The 20,957-nt window shown below is 41.5% G+C and overlaps 2 protein-coding genes across 3 annotated transcripts; both read right to left on the bottom strand.

Annotated features, from left to right (window-relative positions):
• Positions 1 to 494: 494 nt before the first annotated feature.
• Positions 495 to 3,634, bottom strand: LOC308328246 (uncharacterized protein). The gene is made up of 6 exons (XM_080782015.1): positions 3,524 to 3,634; positions 2,926 to 3,352; positions 1,605 to 1,768; positions 1,333 to 1,396; positions 1,124 to 1,208; positions 495 to 896 (listed from the first exon to the last, which is right to left on the bottom strand). Exons 2-6 carry the CDS (start codon positions 3,344 to 3,346, stop codon positions 755 to 757), a joined length of 876 nt encoding a protein of 291 aa, XP_080638141.1. The 5' UTR covers positions 3,347 to 3,352; positions 3,524 to 3,634; the 3' UTR covers positions 495 to 754.
• A 1,545-nt stretch (positions 3,635 to 5,179) lies between these two features.
• tomm34 (translocase of outer mitochondrial membrane 34) lies at positions 5,180 to 20,072 on the bottom strand. 2 transcript variants are annotated; one of them, XM_080789029.1, is made up of 9 exons: positions 19,844 to 19,981; positions 18,329 to 18,401; positions 17,637 to 17,792; positions 15,778 to 15,874; positions 14,688 to 14,840; positions 13,599 to 13,759; positions 13,233 to 13,380; positions 9,749 to 9,875; positions 5,180 to 7,946 (listed from the first exon to the last, which is right to left on the bottom strand). In XM_080789029.1, exons 3-9 carry the CDS (start codon positions 17,770 to 17,772, stop codon positions 7,845 to 7,847), a joined length of 924 nt encoding a protein of 307 aa, XP_080645155.1. In that variant the 5' UTR covers positions 17,773 to 17,792; positions 18,329 to 18,401; positions 19,844 to 19,981; the 3' UTR covers positions 5,180 to 7,844. The 2 variants fall into 2 exon arrangements, with proteins under 2 accessions (XP_080645155.1, XP_080645154.1); XM_080789028.1 differs by lacking the exon at positions 18,329 to 18,401 and having other exon boundaries at positions 19,844 to 20,072.
• Positions 20,073 to 20,957: the final 885 nt, after the last annotated feature.

Here is a 20,957-nt window from a genome sequence, read left to right as displayed (position 1 = left end):
CAGAAGCAGGAAATGGTTTATGTCAATCTTTTTTTGGAATGGAGAAATGGACACCACTATTCTATCATAGATTGTATGCAAATTGTACTGCTGAGGCACAACTTCATTGAAGCCTTCAAAGAGAGTTTGAGTCTGCTCTTCCACTCCTATATAATATAATATAATATATAATCTCCACTCTGCAACTAATCTGCATATAGATAAAGACAATTCAAAGATAGCTAGATACCATATATATATGTATATATACGGTATATATATATATATATATATACACAACGTTTCGGTCGATTAGACCTTCATCAGGACAGACAATGTTAATAGGCCAACATTCTGTGAAGATACTGTAGGCGAACATTTCTGCCTAGGAGTTAGGAGTGAATTGATTATAAAAGCTCCCAACGCATTGTGATCTTGTAGATCTATCTTATAGATCTATTTTCAGTGAAGAGATTTGGGTTAATGGGGAAAAGAAGTGGACCAATTATACAGACCCCTGGGGGATTGAATACTTTATTAACAGTACATGTGTACTATATGTAGTATACAGTCAAAAAACAAATGACACACAAAGACCCAAGGGGCTCGTTTCTATTGTGGTCCATATAGGTGTAATCTTCTAAACAGCAACATGTTGGCAAGTGTCTGACAGTGTGGGGGACCCTTTCTTTGTTTTTCAAAGATACCCTATTAACTAAGACATGGCTTTTTCTCTCTCAAGAGGCTATAATATGTCTATTTTAATTTGTATTATTTATATCTGAGACAGTGAGGATTTCCCTGTGCGAGGATCAACGTAGGTGGTAGTTCCCCTATTATGGTCTACGAAGTAAGGAATCCCATTCGCCATGAACTTCTTCTCCCAACCATTTGGCAGGGGCTTTTCATACACCACCCTTGAAATAATAACGCACACACGCACACACACAGACACACACGCATGCACGCACGCACGCACGCACGTGCACACACACACACACACACACACACACACACACACACACACACACACACACACACAACATCAATAACAGAATGTTGCCACTAAACGTTTGAACATGCGCTTTAGCAACAGGGTCTGTATGTTACAAAGGATTATTAACAAAATGTGATATTAATATACCCATGTGTCCTGGGATCCACCCACTGAGTCATCCGAGTTGTGTGATGAACAAAATACACTCGGCCACTGGTGTCTGTTCTCTTCTCTGGAAAATAGGGGTAGGTCATGAAAAAACAACTCTACAACAACATAGTCAATTACCTCATTACCTAATAACAGGCTCTTGTTAGCAAAACAGGGTATAACACTTAATGGTAAATTATGCTTACCCCAGCCATGTGGTAGAGGCCCCAGTCGGTCAGGTGCGTTGTATGCTGCAAGCTGCTCTTGGAACTATTAGGCAGAGAAAGGGGGAGGTGGTCATAACCATTTCAGACCATGTGGCCTTCATTCCTCTGCTGTACCAAAATTGCATTGAACTGTGAAACGTAAACCCTAAAACACCCCTGCATTACCCGATGGCCCCAGGTCCACAACATGATTGCACACTGAAACCACCCATTGGTCAGTAAGTCAGGCAGCCAGAAGTGATCACACTCACCCCGTATGTAAACATCTGGTTACATTGCTGCATCATGGCTCCGTGCTGGTTCTGCCACTCCTCATAATTACGAGCTGACTCCTGTGTGGGTTGCTGAGGTGGTTTGAGTGATGTGGTTAACAAAGTACACCCGACCTGTGGTGGGGTCGACCCTTCTCTCCCATCTACAGGTGTGGGGGGAGGGGGCGAAACTGAGTTGAGAATATACGTCACCTTAGTTCCACTGTAAAGGCAAAGGTTATGTCAAACATTTTATTATCAGTTGTCCAAACGAGGTCATCCCTATGTTCCCCAGGTTCTATGTTCCCTATAGGGTTAGGAGCAATTTTTCTAGTTTTTCCTGCACAAACACATGTCAAAGTAAGCCTGCATTCTCAAGACTAATATGATCAGCATGATGTCACGATCAGAGTCAGAGGTGTGTAGGACCCAAGCGCAGGACAAGGCAGAGGAAGAGGCAGACACAAGGCAGGTCAAGTGCACGGTGGTTTATTAACCAAAAAACCAGGGGAGCAGGAACAAACACAGGAAAATAAACTAGGAACACTAGGAGCAAGGACATAACACTAGGACTAGGAAAATCAAGGAATCACGAGGAGCTAGACATACACTGATAACAAATTACGAACCCACAAGGAACTGACAACACAAGGGCAAACTTATAGACATGGGAAAACTAGACACAGGTGAACAACACTCAAATCAAGAAAGGGATTGGCTGGGGGACTAAGAGGACACAGGTGGAAAACAAAGACTGATCACAATACAGGTTAGACAAGGCAGGTACAGAACTATACAGGGGCAGACAGGATGGCACAAAACAATACTACAAAATAAAAGGTACACAAGAAAACATAACATGTCACGGACCGTGACACATGATTGCTTTGGGCAATTCAGGCAGATCTTCAGGTCAGGCCCAGGTTGCACAACATACATACAGCCATTCTGGTACACCTTCTGCTCACACCTGCACGCGCGCGCGCGCGCACACACACACACACACACACACACACACACACACACACACACACACACACACACACACACACACTCCGTTGTTGGGTATGGCAATATGTATGGCAATGAAGCCTAAAGGCCTGTACGGCTTGCATGTCATTTGTTTACAATTTTTGGTTGCTTAACACAGGACGCTTTAAACACAAACCAGACCTAATTAATAACGCAACAATGTAGCAATTTGGTTCTTTATCCAGACAAATCTAGCTCACAACATGCCACAAATTTATAGTTTATAAATCATTACATTCCTATTATATTGAATGAGACGTGTCAACTGACTGTAAAGTTGTTTTCTTACCTTTAATATGACATTTCAATTCTTTGAATTCTTTCATGAATGCATGAAAGGAAGACAGAGTCTCTCCCTGCAGATTCAGGGACAGATTCTGAAATGCTTCATCGAGGCGGATATTCAACTTCTCAAACTCATCTACGTGGCTGTAGACCTTAATGGTACGCATGACCAAGCTCTTGTTGAAGGTATATGTTTTGACAACCGCTACAGCAGACATTAGTGTGGACTTGATCTCATTTAGGACCTCCTCCAACTCGGGAGAGATGTCTTCTCGTTTGATTCTCCTGACCACTTTCTCCAACTGTTCCACACGTTTACTCAGGCACCGGCACCGGTCCTTGTTGGCCTTGACCTCCATACAGAGCTTGTACAGTACAGATGCTGTCTGGGAAATCATGTCCAAAATGTCGGGCATGAAATCCATGACTGACTGGAAAACATGAGAGAATGGAGAAAGTAGGACTGTTAGTGTTTAGTGCTGGACTGGATCTGGGCAGGCCCCTGTTACCGAACAAACACATGATTATTAATATCACAATATAGAGCTTCAACATTTTAACAAAATCTTGTTTTTATTAAAAATAGCCAAAAAATCGCTTACCTTTTCACTGATCACTTATGAGATAATTTTGTGAGTGTCGATACTAGCCATACTGTAGCCAGGGCACACTGTTACTAAAATGAAATTATTTCTCATTGTGTTTACTCCGTCTCTATGAGTCAGGAATCCTGACAGACAGGTTTGATGTGGTAGTTTAATCAGTGAGCCTCATCGACAGACGCTTATCTGACAAGACACATCCTCCTTTTTTTTTAATGCTTTATTCAATTAAACTCTAAATGACCAAAGAGGCAATAGCATACCGGGACAGTGAGTGTATGTGTCCTGATATTTTTTAATCAGTCGATCACCGTCTTTGATCGATATTTTATTGACAGCATTAAAAGTAGGCTACAGCAGCATGTTAAAATAAGGCCAAATGGATAATCACAAACAGCCAAAGCCTTGTTTGTGGTTCATGACATTTAACATCTACAGGAATGGAATGACTTGTTGAACATTTCCTCAGTAGGCCTTATATAATGTTTGTACACTGTATTGTCTGCATTCAGACCTTGCTTCATTCTTCTTCAAAACGTATACTACAGTGTCCGCATCTCAACTTATTTCAGGCTTAAATACTATTTAAATACAACTGTGAGGTTTTTGAAAAGGTTATGGTGATAGTGAATATTGTGTATGTGATGAATGATATATGCTATCATCACAATGAATGTATTGGAAAGCTTGTACGATGCAGTTTAAATTGATTAAACAGATTCTTAGGGTTATTAACACATTTAGCTGGGGACCCCCTGGAACACCCTCAAGGACCCCTGGGGGCCACTTTGAGAACCACTGGATTAAATCCCAAAGAAAGTGCAAAAGTGTTTGCCAGTTAAAAGAAAAGTAAAAAAAAAAAAAAAAGGCCATTAAGCCATACCATACTTTCAAATTAATATATCAAATCCATCTAAATACTCAATATTCTAATGTATAGCAATGCTACCGTGTGTTGTTGAATGACACAGATGACTTCATAGAAAATGTAAGTCTACTTAAAAAGCAAAAACCTTCTTGCTGTGTTTATCATGCAGTATTTATTGATAGACAAATAGCACATAATTACTGTACTGCAGTTCAATACTGTAACAGGCCTCTATGCTCTGTAGAAAGAACAACTGTGGGCAGAATAAGTAGCAGATAATGAATTGCATTTATTCTATAGCTAGAATAAGTAGCAGATAATGAATTGCATTTTTGATAGCTAGATAGGGGGCGCTCGGGTGGCACAGTGGTAGTCCCTGCCCAACTAGTGTTGATACGGGTGCCTATAGATAATACTGTTGCTATAAAATGAAACAATTTCTCATTGTTTCTACTTACTGCTGAAAGGTTTGACATGCCTTTACAGTTAGTAGCATCCTCCACATTCCTTGTCGACAACCCACAATGACATCTTTCAAATTTTAGATTTGATGGTATGCTCTACACTGTATAATTAACTAACTACATAAACATTGTGTTGATTACCGTCACTATTATTATTATTATTGTTGTTTGTGTATGTATGTGTATTGTTTTACTGAAGAAAAAAAAAAGAAAACTACATAAACATTCTGTAATGCTCAGAATGTTGCTCACTGGAAGGAAAAGCGTATAAAGAAATCCATGTTTTCTTTCATTGATAATAAAAAATAGATGAACACAGTTAAATGAGATAACAATGGAATAATATCTTTATTTCACCGACATCGTGGTTAAACAGCTTCATTTTAAATAACAATAAGATGTCTTATGTCAATTTTAGGCAAGCAGAAACACAAACAAGGTAAACCCCATTCAACAGAACAGCATTTGTTTTAGGTCATGTGTCAGGGCTAGAGCAGATTATGACACCCAGTTCCTTTTCATGTGCATGTGAACGTTAAACTAGGAACCCCAATAAATGACATAATAAAATAGAATAAAATGATAGTTACATTCAGTTCAGTTTCACACACACATGGATGGGTGGGTGGATCGGTCGGTCGGAACAGCTGAGCCAAGTTTAGCCAACAACAAGGTTAGATGACAAGAGTCCAAACAGAAGAAACTCAGACACAAAGAACGTAAACATAACGTGAACCAGGAACTGCATAAGGAAATGTATAATGCTTTCTGCAGCCACATAGCAGTGACTAAATCAGAAACAGTGTAGTGTCACCAAGAGCTATTGAGAGCAATGACACTTTGATCCTTACTTCCATTCTCTCTTATTTTTTTAATTATCTCTGAGCACAAATCTGTGCATTGTTTTAGCCACACAAAAAGAGATTGAATATTGTATAAATATTCTCAGTTTACAATGGATGACCAATCGCAGTGTCATAATTCTCTCAATAGCTCTCGATAAGTTCTGGCGCCACAATGAAAATAGCCAATCTAGCAGCTTGGATGTGACGTGTTGTGATCTTTAGATATATTTATTTGTTTCTGCATCAAACGACAGACGGCTAGTATACATATTACACATGTAGGCATAAGCTTGCTTTGAGAATTTCTGCTCTCAAAAATAGTTAATGTGGTTAAGTCACTGCTGTGTGTCTTCAAAAGAGCCGCTGTAAAGCTGGCGCCAGGCACTGTAGGAAAGACTTCAGGGACAACTCAAAAGACACAATGAAAACCAGTGTTTAGGTTCACAGGTTCAGCACTGAAACCTTTTGGATGGGAGGGGTGTGGGTCGGCTGAAAGGTGGCGTGAAAATCCAATCAAAACCTGTCCCTGTGCAAAATTCTAAAACTATTCAGTTTTCTTCAGGGCCGTGCTCACAGAAAGCCTTTTTTTAATTGCCAGCCTTTCCGCCATGTATTTGGCGCTGGCGCACTCCTCACTGTGTGAGACAATCCGGTCATTTACCACCCAACGTTGATAGTTTATCATAACCATGAGGATTACCATCAATGGTTCAAGCTTTGGATCGCATGTGCAGCACAGATCAGTCTCATTGAGTAGAGGATGATGCAGAAGCAGTCGGAAAGAATGTTTGCAAAGAAAGCCACCGTGGAGATGTCGACCATTATGGAGGCATGCCCACAGCAGCAGTCCTGATGGAACGTATGTGGGACTAACTTGTGTGAAAAGCAAGCAATCCCACAGGATCGCTTCCTTCCCGTACAAGTGCAGGTAGAAATTCCCAACTAGCCTGTGAGTTTAAAAACTTGCAATTTCAATGGTCACCTGGTTCCCAAGCATGAGCCAGCCCAGCTGCCACCGGTGAGTCTAGGACAAGCCTTCTACGCACATTGGAAGTGGCAATGACACGCCCCTAAGTCACTTCAATGTCGCTTGACCAAAAAGGAGAGGCAGCACAAACTAAAGAGTACAAAAAAGAAAAGAAAAAAGACGACAACATTGTATCGCCTTGCAGCTGCATAGTTTGATACAGCATACTGTACATTTGATTCAGTTTGGGGAAATTGTTTCATATTCAGTTTAGTTATTTACTTTTGTCACACTTTCTGTGGACACAGCCCGTAAACGCACATGCGTGACACAGCAGATACAGCATTCGGCCAGTGTCTGGTAGCAACCAACCTCATTCCATTCTCAGTTAGGGACAATTCTACAATACTGCTAGAGCACTTCTAGAATGTGTATTGTCACATCTAAACAATCCACTCTCAAAGAGGGTTCAAAGTAGGAAATGACCAACCACAGATGTCAAATGATGGTGCATTGACACAGATGCATTATGGCTTTGTTCTTTGAAATGCAGGCAAATCACATTCGTTTATCAACTCTTTAGGACTGACTATCCACACTGTTATTTAATAACATAAATAAGTGATCACATGGGATTTGTGTATTCAGAAATCGTCTGCCTAAGTGATTCTCAACTTAGTTTTTTCATTTCAAGGACTCCCAGTTAAATATGCATTAGGCCACGGACCCCCATATCTTTTCAAATCTGAGATCCCAATCTACAATGTAAACTCCTGTTAATTTAACTCCGAGTACACTCAAGACAAACTAGTTCTACAAATGGATCTCATTAGGTTCTCAAGTAGGGTTCAGGCAGGGACCCAGGTTCCTTGAGGGGGGGTCCCTTTACAGGTCTGTAACTCTAGGGTTAATTTGGTTCCACACCTGTACACACCTAGAGTTGCGGGGGTCCTTGAAATTAAAACGTTGGGAGAACCACTGTAGTAGAAAAACAAACCGGAGCCAGAACCGACAATCAGCGATAAATGGATAGAAGATGTTTTTGCGAGAACCAACCGTCAGTCTTGTTTGTAATTGGTTGAAATCGTGTCACCGCTGCTCCCGATGATCTGACAAGTCTTGTCTCGACTCCCCCCCCCCCCCACACACACACACACTTCCTGGCAGTATGGTCGTGTCACTTCTTCTTCTGTACCTCCTGCATCAAATTGAGGGCGGCTGTATTCTTTGGCTCCACCTTCAGCAGGCGAATGAGGTCTTCCTCGCAGGCCTTGTTGTCCTGAAAAACATTTTAGCCATGTTAAACCTGGAGACCACATAAAACCTGGAGACCACGTTAAACCTGGAGAGTAAGACCACGTTAAACCTGGAGACCACGTTAAACCTGGAGACCACATTAAACCTGGAGACTACGTTAAACCTGGAGAGTAAGACCACATTAAACCTGGAGACCACGTTAAACCTGGAGAGTAAGACGACGTTAAACTTGGAGACCACGATAAACCTGGAGACCACGTTAAACCTGGAGAGTGGAGACCACGATAAACCTGGAGACCACGTTAAACCTGGAGACCACGATAAACCTGGAGACCACGATAAACCTGGAGACCACGTTAACCCTGGAGACCACGTTAAACCTGGAGACCACGATAAACCTGGAGACCACGATAAACCTGGAGACCACGTTAACCCTGGAGACCACGTTAAACCTGGAGACCACGATAAACCTGGAGACCACGTTAACCCTGGAGACCACGTTAAACCTGGAGACCACGTTAAACCTGGAGACCACGTTAAACCTGGAGACCACGTTTCAGGCATACAATATAGGCCACATTTTTCAAACTTTAACCCATTTAGACCCGAGGACTCTAAATCCTGACAGTTTTCAGAAAAACCTCTGTTTCTATGTCAGTGGTGCTCCAATCTGGGAACGCATCGGCAAAAAAATAAAAGCAGCCTGGTCACGTGGTTCATGTAGTCACGCGAGCCCATAGACACCAATGCATTCCGTAAACTTCCGGTTGTCCCTTTTCAATAAAAGTCTATGTAGAAGAGCCTGGCCCTGTGAAGTGAATGGAGTTGTCGTAACTCTGTCTTACTCTATTGCTCTGGTCTACACATGCTCTTCTATTGAGAAACACGTTTGGCCACTTGCGTGGTGGACCACTGGACACGATGGCTAGCAGGCTAATTGAGCAGCTGTCCAACAAAGAAAGGGGGAACTCAGTGAGTCAGTGGTGTGTTCTAGGTTTTTTCGGTGGGTATACCATAATTATTCCCTCCCACACTTCCGGCACGCGTGGTCACGGAATGAAATAACAGCAAATACCATGTATATGCGTGAACTACTTCAAAACTATAATAAAATATTGGCCCTTTGACGGTTTTGCACCAGTGAGGGGAGGGAGGGGCTAGCCCACACCATGCACACACAGTGAGGGGAGGGAGGGGCTAGCCCACACCATGCACACACAGTGAGGGGAGGGAGGGGCTAGCCCACACCACCAACACAAATAAGAACTTCTGCGAAAACAGAAGCCCAACACGAGGATAAAGAAAACATTCAGTCCAAATGTCCAGTTTGCTAATTCACTACTACTACTACTGGTGTCGAAACTTCAAATTTCTCTAACCATTATAAACTTTCATGACAGTAGCCTACAAATACAATTTATGCAACGACTATACTAAATTATACTAATTGGTCAAAATAAGTAAAATAATATAGCCTTTCCATAAGAGTTTCTTTTCATATTTGTCCAAGAAGAATACAGCCAAGCATATTAAGTTATGTAATAACTAAAACATTATAGTGGCTATAGGCTATTATGGGAAATGTACACCAACTCATTTACCTCAGAGAATGTTTTCATTCTGGATAAAAATCATAAAATGGTCTATGGTCTAATCTAGTGGAATAAATGGATGATCAAATGCAGGAGTTTTGACGATTCAATTAACTGTAACTAGGGCCATCGCCTTGCCACCCCGCCCCTCACTGGTGCAAAATCGGGTAGGAAAAACGGGGAAGCGTCTGTGAGCCTGTGTGTGTGTGTGTGTGTGTGTGTGTGTTCTCACCTTCAGCTGCCTGTGAGCCTGAGCTCTCCTGTACAGAGCCTTGATGTTACAGCTGTCATACCACAGAGCCTGGTCACAGTCACGCACCGCCTCCTTGGCCTGCTTCAATGACAGGTAGCACAGCGCCCTGCACACACGTTGTCACATCATTATCACACATACAGTCGCATCATTATCACACACACGCACAAACACACGTTAATATTAGAAAAACTGACTCCAATGATGCAGCCACTAGTTAAGAAAAATCCTGGCTGCACACCAGAGCATGTGAGCGGAGCGGGGGGGATTTTGACGTGAGCGCGGAGTGGGTTTTTAAATGGGTTGGATTGACTTCCGGAGCGAGAACTGTCCTCCGCTCCGAGCCGCTCCGAGCCGCTCAGTGCACACGGCACAGCACTGTGCAAGCTTGGCTAGCAGTTTACATCAATCATTGCCTCTCAAGCAGGCCCGGCACCACGGGGGGGGGGGGGGGGGGGGGGGGGTAAAGGGGATGTTTGCGCCCTTAAATCAACCTCTTTGCCTTTGTGCCCCCTCAAAAATCTCAATGCCCTCTCAGTCATTTCATCCTGGCGCCGGGCCTGCTCTCAGACTCAAGCCCAGCCCCATACTCGTAATCTGCTTCACGGACTGTCCATGAGAATAGACATACAAATCACCAATGCACCGCTCATGGCGTGTCGACAGTTTACATATCTGTTCTTTTGGATTTGGACACATGACGATGGGCTACAACAGAGCATGTGAGCGCGAGTGGGTGGATTTTGAAGTGAGGCGGAGCGAGCGTAGAGCGGCGTGGGGGAGATGAACGTGAGCGCGGAGCGAGCGTAACAAAAGCCGTCGAGAGCGAAGAGCGGAATTATCGGCCGCTCCGCTCACATGCTCTGCTGCACACAACTGTTTTGGTCTAGTACTCAGAGTAGAGGAGCACCTGGAGGAGTTACTTGGTGCTCCTAAAATGTGGCGACCCACCTCTCCGGATGGATAAAAGAGGGATGCATGAATAACTTATAGCAAAACAATATTTATTGGATAAGTGGGGACTGGGGAGTCAATGAAGAGTATTGCAACTCTAGATTCATCCCATTATTTAAAAAAAATCTAGAGTTGCAAATTGCAGCTATAGGTCCATGTGTGGTCCAGCCCTATATGCATATTCTAACTTCTTAATACGTCCTAAGGATAATATAAGCATCAAAGCAATATTTAGATACTTTTTTATTTAAATAGCCAATCTACTAGCTCACACCTGAAGCTCCACATCTGAAACGGAGAAGCCGAACCATTTGTGTCAGGTTTACTCAGTAGTAAACTCCTATCCTGCTGTCAACCGCCCTCCTCCCAGCAGTGAGCAGCATGGAATCCTCCCTCATTTGAGTAAGGACGCGCTGTGATTAGCCACAATGGCCAGTGCACTTGTGCAAGACGTGCTGTGATTGGCCAGTAGCTACTTTCAGTGGCAGTCAGTGGGAAATGCTCCTGCAACAGAATTTACTAGTATTCTGGCCATAATAATCATTCTGGGCGGCCCCAGCTGTTGGTACGCAGAAGCGCTTCCCGGCGCTTGATTGACAGCGCATAATTAATTTTGACGACGCAGTTCTATATATATATATATATATATATATATATATATATATATATATATAACTTCATATTGGGACGGTATCAGGAATGGTTTCCAAAGCAGTAAGCGTAGGTTGGGAACTTGGGACGGTATCAGGAATGGTTTCCAAAGCAGTAAGCGTACGTTTGTTACTGCTGGTTTTCTCCACCATTCAAGCCCTTACAGTAGGGCTGCATGATTTTGCCTAAAAAAATAACCTTGATTATGTTCTCTGAAACCTTGATTTTGATTTTGATTATTTTTTCAGTAAAATAAATACATGCAAACAAATGCAAACAAATGTGAATTTTCCTATTGGAATAAATTCCAAACCGTAAGGATCCCTGGCTAATAAGACAAATATGCCTTAAAACATTATACTTGCCTTCTATGAATACATTTTTTATTTTAAAACACCATCAATATTTTATTTCTTTCATAAAGAGAATAGGGACTGCTCCCATCGCAGGTTGATGATATGTCCATGTGTGGTCCAGCTCTGGTCCATAACCTTAAGCAGTAAGGCTATGGACCAGAGCTAGTCCAGCCCTATGGAATGCATATGCAAAATAAAACAACTTAATACTTCCTAAGAATAATATGAGCATCAAAACAATATTTAAATACTTTTGTATTAGCATGTGCATTCCATACATTCCCTGGGGCTGGACCACACATGGACATATGTCATATGACATCCTCAACTTGGACAGGAGCAGTTCCTATTGAGTGAAAGATTCTCTATTTATGAAAGAAATAAAAAATATTTAAAGTGTTTTTTATTTTTTAGATATAGAGGGCAAGTAGTGTTTTAAGGCATATTTGTCTTTTAAACAAAGAAAGATAAATCCCCGTTGGGATTAAACAAGTGAAAACGTTTACAATATGTCCAAATTAATTCTTTAAAAAAAACATTTTGGAAAAAATGTAATGTTTAGGTGCCCACTCTTCCTGCACCCGTACAATGTGAAATGCCACTGAATCTGTAGGCCTAATTGTTTTCCATTTTGATTATGTCTCGTCATATGGGCCACATCTCTTTTCAACTTGTGACAGCCAGCTTGTGTACTGTGAAGGCAAAGGTTTCTGAACGTTTCATCCTCCATTTTTACACGTGCTGAATATAGACGATCTACTAGCTCACAACATGCGGATTGTGAGCTTGCTATTTTTTTTGCATGCTGATGCAACAGCTCGTACGGCGAAACATAAGACAGGCTTCCCTTGTGTTTTTAGCTGAGGCGACATACACAGTCAACAGAGTCAGACACATGGCTCCTCGATGCAAAATAAACAGTGCACACTACCCGACTTTACGATAATAAGGGACAGGAGGTCGGCTATGAACCAGAGCTACTCGCCGCTATGCCTGTCCATTCTCCAGGCACTGGAAAAATACGTGCTGCCGTCTCCCACTCTCCCAAAGGGACAGACCCAAAAAAAGTCGGGTGCAGGCTTTAGTTCCGACATACTATTGATCCGAAACCTCAATCCTAACCTAACCCTAACCGCAAGCACGGGAGCAGCGCATGTCGGACCATCGCCTTTTCGCATCGCATGTCCCCCCACTTCGGATCTTCGGTGTGTCGGAAAAGCGTGCGCACCCCAAAAAAGTCGATCTGTGCCTGTGAGAGACTGCAACACGAGCGTCCCAACCTGCTCCAGCACCCTGAAAACAAACACAAGCACAGAGGCGTGTGCAAAGCGTGTGTGCATCCACGTTTTACAACTTTCGATTATCATTTTTTGTAATCGTCCAAATCCAAAAATCGCGATTTCGATTAATCGTGCAGCCCTACCATACAGTATATTGAAATGATTTCCCTAGATGGTGTGTGTGTGTGTGTGTGTGTGTGTGTGTGTGTGTGTGTGCACTACCTGTTGGTGTATGTGGCAACCTCTGTGGGGTTGTGTTTCAGACTCTGTGTGTATTTGTCGACAGCTTTCTGATGTTCTCCTTTCTTCACCAGAGCGTTGCCCTCCTCCTTCAGCAATTGACCTTTCTTCATGTCTTGCGCACTGGGAGCTGACATAACAGGATGACAGAATCACAGCACATGTTAGAGGAACAGTCTACAGTGTATAGTTAAATGAGATTTGTGTACTGTATAGATTGGGGTCCCATGAATAAACATAGGTGTCTGTGGACTAATGCATATCAAACTGGGGCTCCTTGAAATGAAAAGGGCTTGGCGTAGCCACTAAAAACCACAGCGGTGTGGTTTGCAAGGTCTCTTCACCTACCTGGTGGTGTGTTCTGCTTTTCCCTGTTTCCTCCGTTCTCTGTGTTAGCAGCGTGACAGGCATTCAGCATGGCTTGTTTCATGGTCAGCGTGACAGTGGGGATGGCAGGTAGTTTCTCCCTCCACGATAGTCCGTCCATCTCCATCAGAACCTTGGTCATCCTGCAGACAGACACAAACAGGCCTGTTAAGCACATTAACTCTGGGGTCCTTAGTTTGGCCATGTTGTAGTTGGGTCTACCTGGCTCTTCTACAGAGACATTTTTGCAGGAGGACAGATTGTGAGCATATAGATCTATATCTTCACAGAAAGTTCACCTACAGGGTTTCCTGCACAATTTTATCTGCATGGCGCCTTGCCATGCTTAGCTGCATATAATAATAATAAAAAGAAAATAATAATATATATATTTATTTTTTTTGTGATATGAAAGTCCAATACCTCCCCAGTGTCCCCAAGTGCCTCCCTGACAGACAAACCCTAGCAGCCACATAATACACTTATTCACATAAGACATTTTTGAGTAAGTTGTCACGGAGAGAAACCTCATAAAAACCTCCTTAGCAACAACCTCTGTCTCTTTTTAGAGTACTACTAACAACATTAAACAATACAAGTTACTACTGCCAAAACTACTACTATTATTCCTACTACAAGCACAAATGGTACCATCAGTTCTACTATGACCACTGCCAGTGTTACTATTGAAAAGAGAGTACTACCACTGTACTTAACCCATTTAGGCCTAAGGCCGATTCTAAAAACGCCTTCTAAAGCCTGACCTAAGTTTTCTGAAAAACTTCAAATATTTATATAGCAGCATCACACTGTGTTGTTGCAATAGTGGCAGACCCCACAAGATGGCACCACCTGTCCATTTAACTCAATGAATGGGGGCTCCATCTTGTGAGGAGGAAAGGTCTCATTTTCTATACTGGTAAAACATAGGTTCAGATCTAAAGCAGATCTATTTCTAGCTTTTGCTGTTTGTCATACAATTAAATAGATAGGGCTTAAAGAGGGAGGCATGAAACCCAGGCTCCTCTCCAGTGAGGTGCATGGTGTATCTCTATACGGTATGGTTCCTACCTGCCAGTGCCGTCATGTGCGGAGGGTATGTTGTTGTCCACCGCCAGGGCGGTTTTATAGTCTACATAGGCCAGACGGTAGCGCTCTAGAGCCTCGTAGGCCGCTGCTCGGCGCAGGAGAGACTTTACATTGAAAGGAACTAAGTCCAGAGACCTGAGAGAGAGAGAGAGAGAGAGAGAGAGGGAGAGGGAGAAAGAGAGAGATTTTATTTATCCCACTAACAGATGGGGAGATAAAGAGAGTCAGTCAGATTGACAGAATGACAGACAAGGATAAAGGATAGTATGACACAATAGTGGTAGCACTTTAGTTTGTTGTGTTATTACGATTGCATTTTTTGCTTTTTACCCTTTTCTCCCCAATTTAGCCATTATGCCAATTGATTCCTGCCCACACCACTTACACATTTCTGTGTGTTGTATCTTACTGGCTCACCTGCCAGTGAGGAGTCCCTACCGGGAGGATGTAGAGCCCTACTCCTCCCGTCCAACACTCCCCACCGACGGGGTGCAGCCGTATGAGTATATGGTATATGCAGTGAGAAATATGAACCTCCCTGCCTGGCGTCCGTCCCCCGAACACAGGCCAATTGTGTTTGTGTGGTAGAAGACGCTTGACTAAAGCTTGACTGCGTGTATTCAAACCCCCAGACTCTGCGGTGGTGGGCAGGTATTTTAGCACTGTGCCACCCGAGCACCCAATTGTCGTTATCATTTGTCTTTAATTGTGTATTCTATTCATTCTGTGTAAAGGTCCTTACACACCAGGAGTGTGAAGAATAAACGTGACAATATTTCACACAGATTGATGGTATTATTCTTGGTGAAAAATAATAATAATCAACCCTCGTTTTGAAACATTACCTCACTTCATCGACACATATGTGTTTTCTTGTTATGTACCGACATAAGCAGCAGTTTAAGTCAATGCTGATTAAGCATGCAAAATAAATGCAACTGCTGTGTAAAGACTTAAAACATCATCTCAGCATCTGATATAAAAGCCAGAGTTACATCAGTAGCCTTTGACAGGTAAGATACTATAAATCAATGGTAAGACATAATAATCAAGTGATAATAAATAGTCTCACGTGTTGCAGTCTTGGATGCATTGTGTACAGTTGCCATCCTTCAAGTAGCTGGCTGCTCTGTTAGAATAGATAACACTCAGATCCTCTGGATTCTTACCTGGAAAACAACGAAAACTAATGTCAATGCATCTAGATTTATGCATTTCAATATGTTTGTTTGTTACTGTCCCTGTCTCTCAACTATCTAAATCAAAGATGTGTGATACACATACAGACAAGATAGACAGCTGTTATACAATAAAGGAGAGAAACACCTGTCAGAGACAAATGGACAGCAAGGGGCATTTTAACCTTCTCAACCTTTTGGGAAGGTCATTATAGGCAGAAATTGTCAGAAATTGTTAAAAGCTCACAATGTATCATGATGCTACTTGTTACAAGCCCATAGATCGGCTATTGTCACATGACCAAGTATATTAGACAGTTCAGAAAAAGGTCATTCATTCAAACCTTTATTTATTCGAGACATTGAGGTTTCCCTCATTTGCAGTGTTGTCGAGATACAGTACAACATTTTCATAGCAATAAAAAATAAAAATAAAAAACAGAACAGCAACATTTCCTCATTGTGTGATCGAATACATGTTTACAAACAGTTGCAGACACTTGGGGGTAAGTCTGTAATCAAAGATTTCAAGACCGTATGTAATGGGAGAGCAGATCTTTAATTTATGCTGTAAGTCATTCCACGTGGTTGGGGCACTAAAACAAAAGGCTGTTTTCCCCAGTTCTGTGTTTACATTTGGAACCTTTAGTATAAGCCAGTGACTGGAGCGTGTCCTATATGTTACAGGATTCCAATCCAGCAGAGCTTTAATATACAACGGTAACGTCAATCAATTGCTTTAAAAATAAACAGATACCAATTTATTTATTTAAGTTTATTTTTCCTGTCGGCCAAGGAAGGCCAGCCCACTCTGATGCAGTGATGAGTTCTATAAGGTTCACCAGATATAAATCTCAGAGCAGAGTGATAAACTGCATCCAAGGGCTTGAGGACAGAAGGAGCTGCTTTTCTATAGATGACATCTCCATAGTCCAATACAGAAAGAAAGACTGCTTCAATAACTCATTTCCTACATGGAATTCAGTTGGAAAACTACTATTATTCACCAAAACAGCACAAAAACAGAAAAAAGGGGGGGGAAATCACACCTGTGTGAACTGAGTGGTGCAACTCCCCTCCCCCCCTCTCCTCTCTCTCATTAGCAGGCAACAGTGTAGCACTATCTGTCTCTGGCACAACAGCACCCCTACTGGTACTCATAGTCATACTGGTGCTCATAGCCACATTGCTGTTCCTTGGAGTGGTTGCACCACTCAAAAATGAGAATAGATATCACCACACTTACAACTGAAACGGCAATGCGAAGTTGAACTACAAAACAACCTAAAACTAATAAGATTAGGGAAAATTGCTTTGGTTGTCGACTTTTAATAATGGAATCAAGACAGAGAGCTGGATTCCTGTTCATTGTTTTGTTCTTTCCAGTTCATGATCAATATTGTACACGAGAGCTGAACTACATACAAAAGGGTTTGTATTACAAACATTTAAATGCTTAGATTACAAAAGCAAATGCTAAAACAAAATAAAAGCTCATTATTACTATTACTAGTCATTAGTAGAATATAAGAATTTCTAGACAAGAATTATTAAAGCTGTAAATGCACCTTGAGTTGAAAACTTACTATAAAACTAGTTGAACTAAAAAACAGAACTGAAATATGAAATCGAAAACCAAAAGAGTCATTAACAAAACAAGACAACACAACATTCAGACAAAGAGGAATAAAAAGCAAAGCCGTCGGATAAAGAAACAGACTTTTCGTAATAATGTGCATGCACAAACATTTACCTTTACCCGTCTTCTCCAGTTCTTTGATAGCCTGGCTGTATAGCTCAGTGGCCTCTCCATACTGGCCTGTCTTAAAACGTTCATTGCCAGCCTGTTTCAGCTCGTCCCACGCCTGAGTCTTGCGCTTCTTTGGCATTTCTTTCTTATACACAACACCTGGAAACAAACAACAATATCAGATACAGCACAAACGGGGATTCTTCATTGCAACTATGCACCCATGCCAAGGTTGGAAAAAAAGGAGAGCAAACGATTATAAATGCCGGCCAATAATTTGTTTATGGTACACAGAAAATACCATTTAATCAACAAGTTAACCACTTGAAACCCTATATCCGTTGTTAAAAAGGTGTCCCCCAGGGGTTTGTAGGCTCTCCATTTCCCCCCTCTTCTTCATAACCAGAGCTTTGCTCTGTTCATGTGATCAATATTTAGCATAGCTTTTCACTCTGAAGCCAAGGGCAGTTCTTTTTTGCAGTAATGTTCTCTTTATAAGTAATGTTAAAGCAACAATCTGTGCGTTGTCATGTCCTAGCCCAAAATGGGAGTTTTTTGATTGATTGATTGATTGATTAATTGAATGAATAGGTTATTAGTTAGAAATGTAAACCGCACAAGGTACAGTCAGTCATTAAGATTGTAAGCAGTCTTGCAGAGCATGCCACACCAACACTTCCCTGCTTATACTGTACCTGAATGACTGAGAGACAAATAAACCTTTGTTGATGATTGTTGAATCCGTAAGGAGAAGACTACACTGAGGACCTTTAGAATCCACCACACAGACCATTTTAGATGGATGGGCCCGTTTAAAAACAGAGAAAAACAGAGAGACAGAGGATTTTGTTCAGTTATGACCACCACATTACGTCAGTAAATTATTTTTAATAGTAATTACTTTATTACTACTACAAGTAACACACACCACTCTTTTGAACTTTTGAACACATTTGGGCAAGTGGCTATGGCCGTTTTTAGCCCAAGGATTGTTTTTCGTGCAAAACAAATGCTTGCAATGATTCAGAATGATGAAAACGCATGCTACTTAAATGAAGATTACATTTTGGGAATTTTGCCTTATATAGGTTGTTAATGGCACCATCACCTATTTTAGCATTTTTCAATATGTTGAATTATGTTTCACCACTGGGAACATATTTCTGAAACAAAAAAGTTGAAAGCGTTTCTATCGCAGTTTGTTTGAGGTTGATTGACCCCTTTTTTCGAATGCCTATACTAATATGCCTCTCTGAACACAATGCAATAATAGTACAGTATGTATATTTATGACAGAATTTGACACATCTGTTCCACTGTCTTCTACATATTCATGGGGCACTGTGTCAAGTGTACATATCGGTATGATGAATTGTACATTTGTAACATCTCAATCTTTACTAAAGTCACCATCCGTGACACCACAGTTATACTCATTTTCAGGAAAAAAATGCTTCCATCAGATGATCAGACAGTCCTTACATAACCTTAACACCAGCCCAGGAAAAACGGCCATGACCAGCATTTAATATGCTATTATTATGAACCATATTTCCACTAATCTGATGTGAACCCGTCCACTTAGCTTTAGGCTGGAACCAGCTCTGGCTTGTTGGGTTTAACCACTTAATTGAGCCCCATTTGAAAACCATGTATGTATTTATGAAATCCCTTTTCCAACATTTTTTTTTCTCTAATAAAATGTAGCTAAAATCTACAAGCCCGCAACGCGTCGCATCGCCACGCGTTGTGGGCTTGGTGATTTGCTATTTCCAAAGGTTTTTTATATTTTTATATTAGCATATAATAACATGCACAAACTAGGGACGCCAGGGTTAAGGTGGTCAATAACGGTATACGTTTGGATTTATTTTACTTTCATATTTATGATCGGAAAGTTTTCTGCCTTTTGTTTGTGCTTTGTGGGCCGGAGGTATCCAGCTAGCAACCAAGCTAGCAAGCCGACATCATGCCGTAGGTGGTGACCTAATGAATGGTGTTGCCGTTTTACGATTGAGCAAATGACTCCGCACAAAAAAATAACCGTGGTAGATCTGATAACCCTTATGGCGTTTCAAGTGTATTATCTTCTTTTTGAGTCTCTGTCACTGTGTCTATTAGAGCGAGAACAAGCCAATGGAAGTAGCATATTCCCACGGGTCACCGGGTTTGGTGCAACATTGTGACTGTGCGCTAGTAGCGGCACTTACCGCTTGTGGGGACGTGTATTGCCTCTTCGAGGTTTAAACCATGCTCTTTCGCGAGAGCTGCGAAATTATTCCAATCTACGGTTCGTTGTTTTCCTGTCATCAGTGCTGGGTCCTCTGCTCACGTGTCACCACACTGTCTGGAAGCACATGGACCTGCAGGGACATTTATGGACGTTCTGCTTGTTCTAGTTCGCTCCAGTAAGTTCTCTTCTCCCCGATGACTGGCGGCTGTCAAGTTAAACACAGACGAAAATGCGAGTATGCGACCTCCGGTGGTGTACTTCAAAGTAAAAGTCGCATTTTAGGTCATCCAGCTCCCCCAGGGGTATTCAACATTTTTCAGTCCAATATATTCATTAGTCAGGCAATAAATATTAAAAAAAAAAAAATTCCAATCTGTCAATAAATTCCTTACAGCCTAAATGTCTTTGTAAAGGTGTAAGTGACACATCTCAGAATCTGTGACAGCCGCTGAAAATTGGGTAACATTTTCAAAAGCTTTGGCTTCAGCCTACAGCCCTACACCTTTTCGGTGCTAAACTAGACCTTACATTGACAATGTCTTTAAAAATGTAATAAATGTAAGTACCGAAATAAACCATTCATTCATTCATTCAAAACATTTTTTTTGTTTTACACGATTTTTTTTCTTTTCTTTTTTGTTTCTGAAAGAGGGCATGTTCAGCTGTCAGATTTTTTTTTCCATCTTAATACATTATTCAAATTATTTCCATATCCATTATTTACACTGTAATACGGTTACACATTTTGAACACAACAGGGGCCACATTTTATACTAAAGATGGGAATTACTAGAATATGGTAGCACATTGCTGACCACTGAGTAAGAATTTTAATATCTTTATTAACCATATTTTCTGAATGAAAATGTATCAATTTCCTCTATAGCGTAACATGGTGGACATACTTTACCACATCAGTAACGCAACCTGAGAAACATGTAGTCTATATGATGATGACACCTATAAGGCTATAACAGATAATAACACCATTTAACAGTGTTCATTTTAAGACTAAGACTATAAAGACTAAGTCGACTAAAGTTTTTGACATTTAGTCGACTAAGACTAGACCGAGACTAAAGAATTTCAGA

This window comes from Protomyctophum bolini (assembly GCF_963924005.1).
Source record: "Protomyctophum bolini genome assembly, chromosome: 2".
NCBI classification, from domain to species: Eukaryota; Metazoa; Chordata; class Actinopteri; order Myctophiformes; family Myctophidae; genus Protomyctophum; species Protomyctophum bolini.
This window is presented reverse-complemented; position numbering and strand designations above follow the sequence as displayed.

What these genes read in the sequence shown, in the direction of transcription:
- tomm34 (XM_080789028.1), bottom strand. Translation starts at nt 19,943, where the DNA reads ATGACAGGAAAACAACGAACCGTAGATTGGAATAATTTCGCAGCTCTC. An exon ending in AATACACGTCCCCACAAGCG is followed by an intron (nt 17,793 to 19,843) that starts GTAAGTGCCGCT and finishes GTTTGTTTCCAG; the next exon opens with GTGTTGTGTATAAGAAAGAA. An exon ending in AAAGCAGAACACACCACCAG is followed by an intron (nt 13,381 to 13,598) that starts GTAGGTGAAGAG and finishes CTGTTATGTCAG; the next exon opens with CTCCCAGTGCGCAAGACATG.
- LOC308328246 (XM_080782015.1), bottom strand. Translation starts at nt 3,346, where the DNA reads ATGGATTTCATGCCCGACATTTTGGACATGATTTCCCAGACAGCATCT. An exon ending in ACCAGATGTTTACATACGGG is followed by an intron (nt 1,397 to 1,604) that starts GTGAGTGTGATC and finishes TCTGCCTAATAG; the next exon opens with TTCCAAGAGCAGCTTGCAGC. An exon ending in GTGGATCCCAGGACACATGG is followed by an intron (nt 897 to 1,123) that starts GTATATTAATAT and finishes TATTATTTCAAG; the next exon opens with GGTGGTGTATGAAAAGCCCC.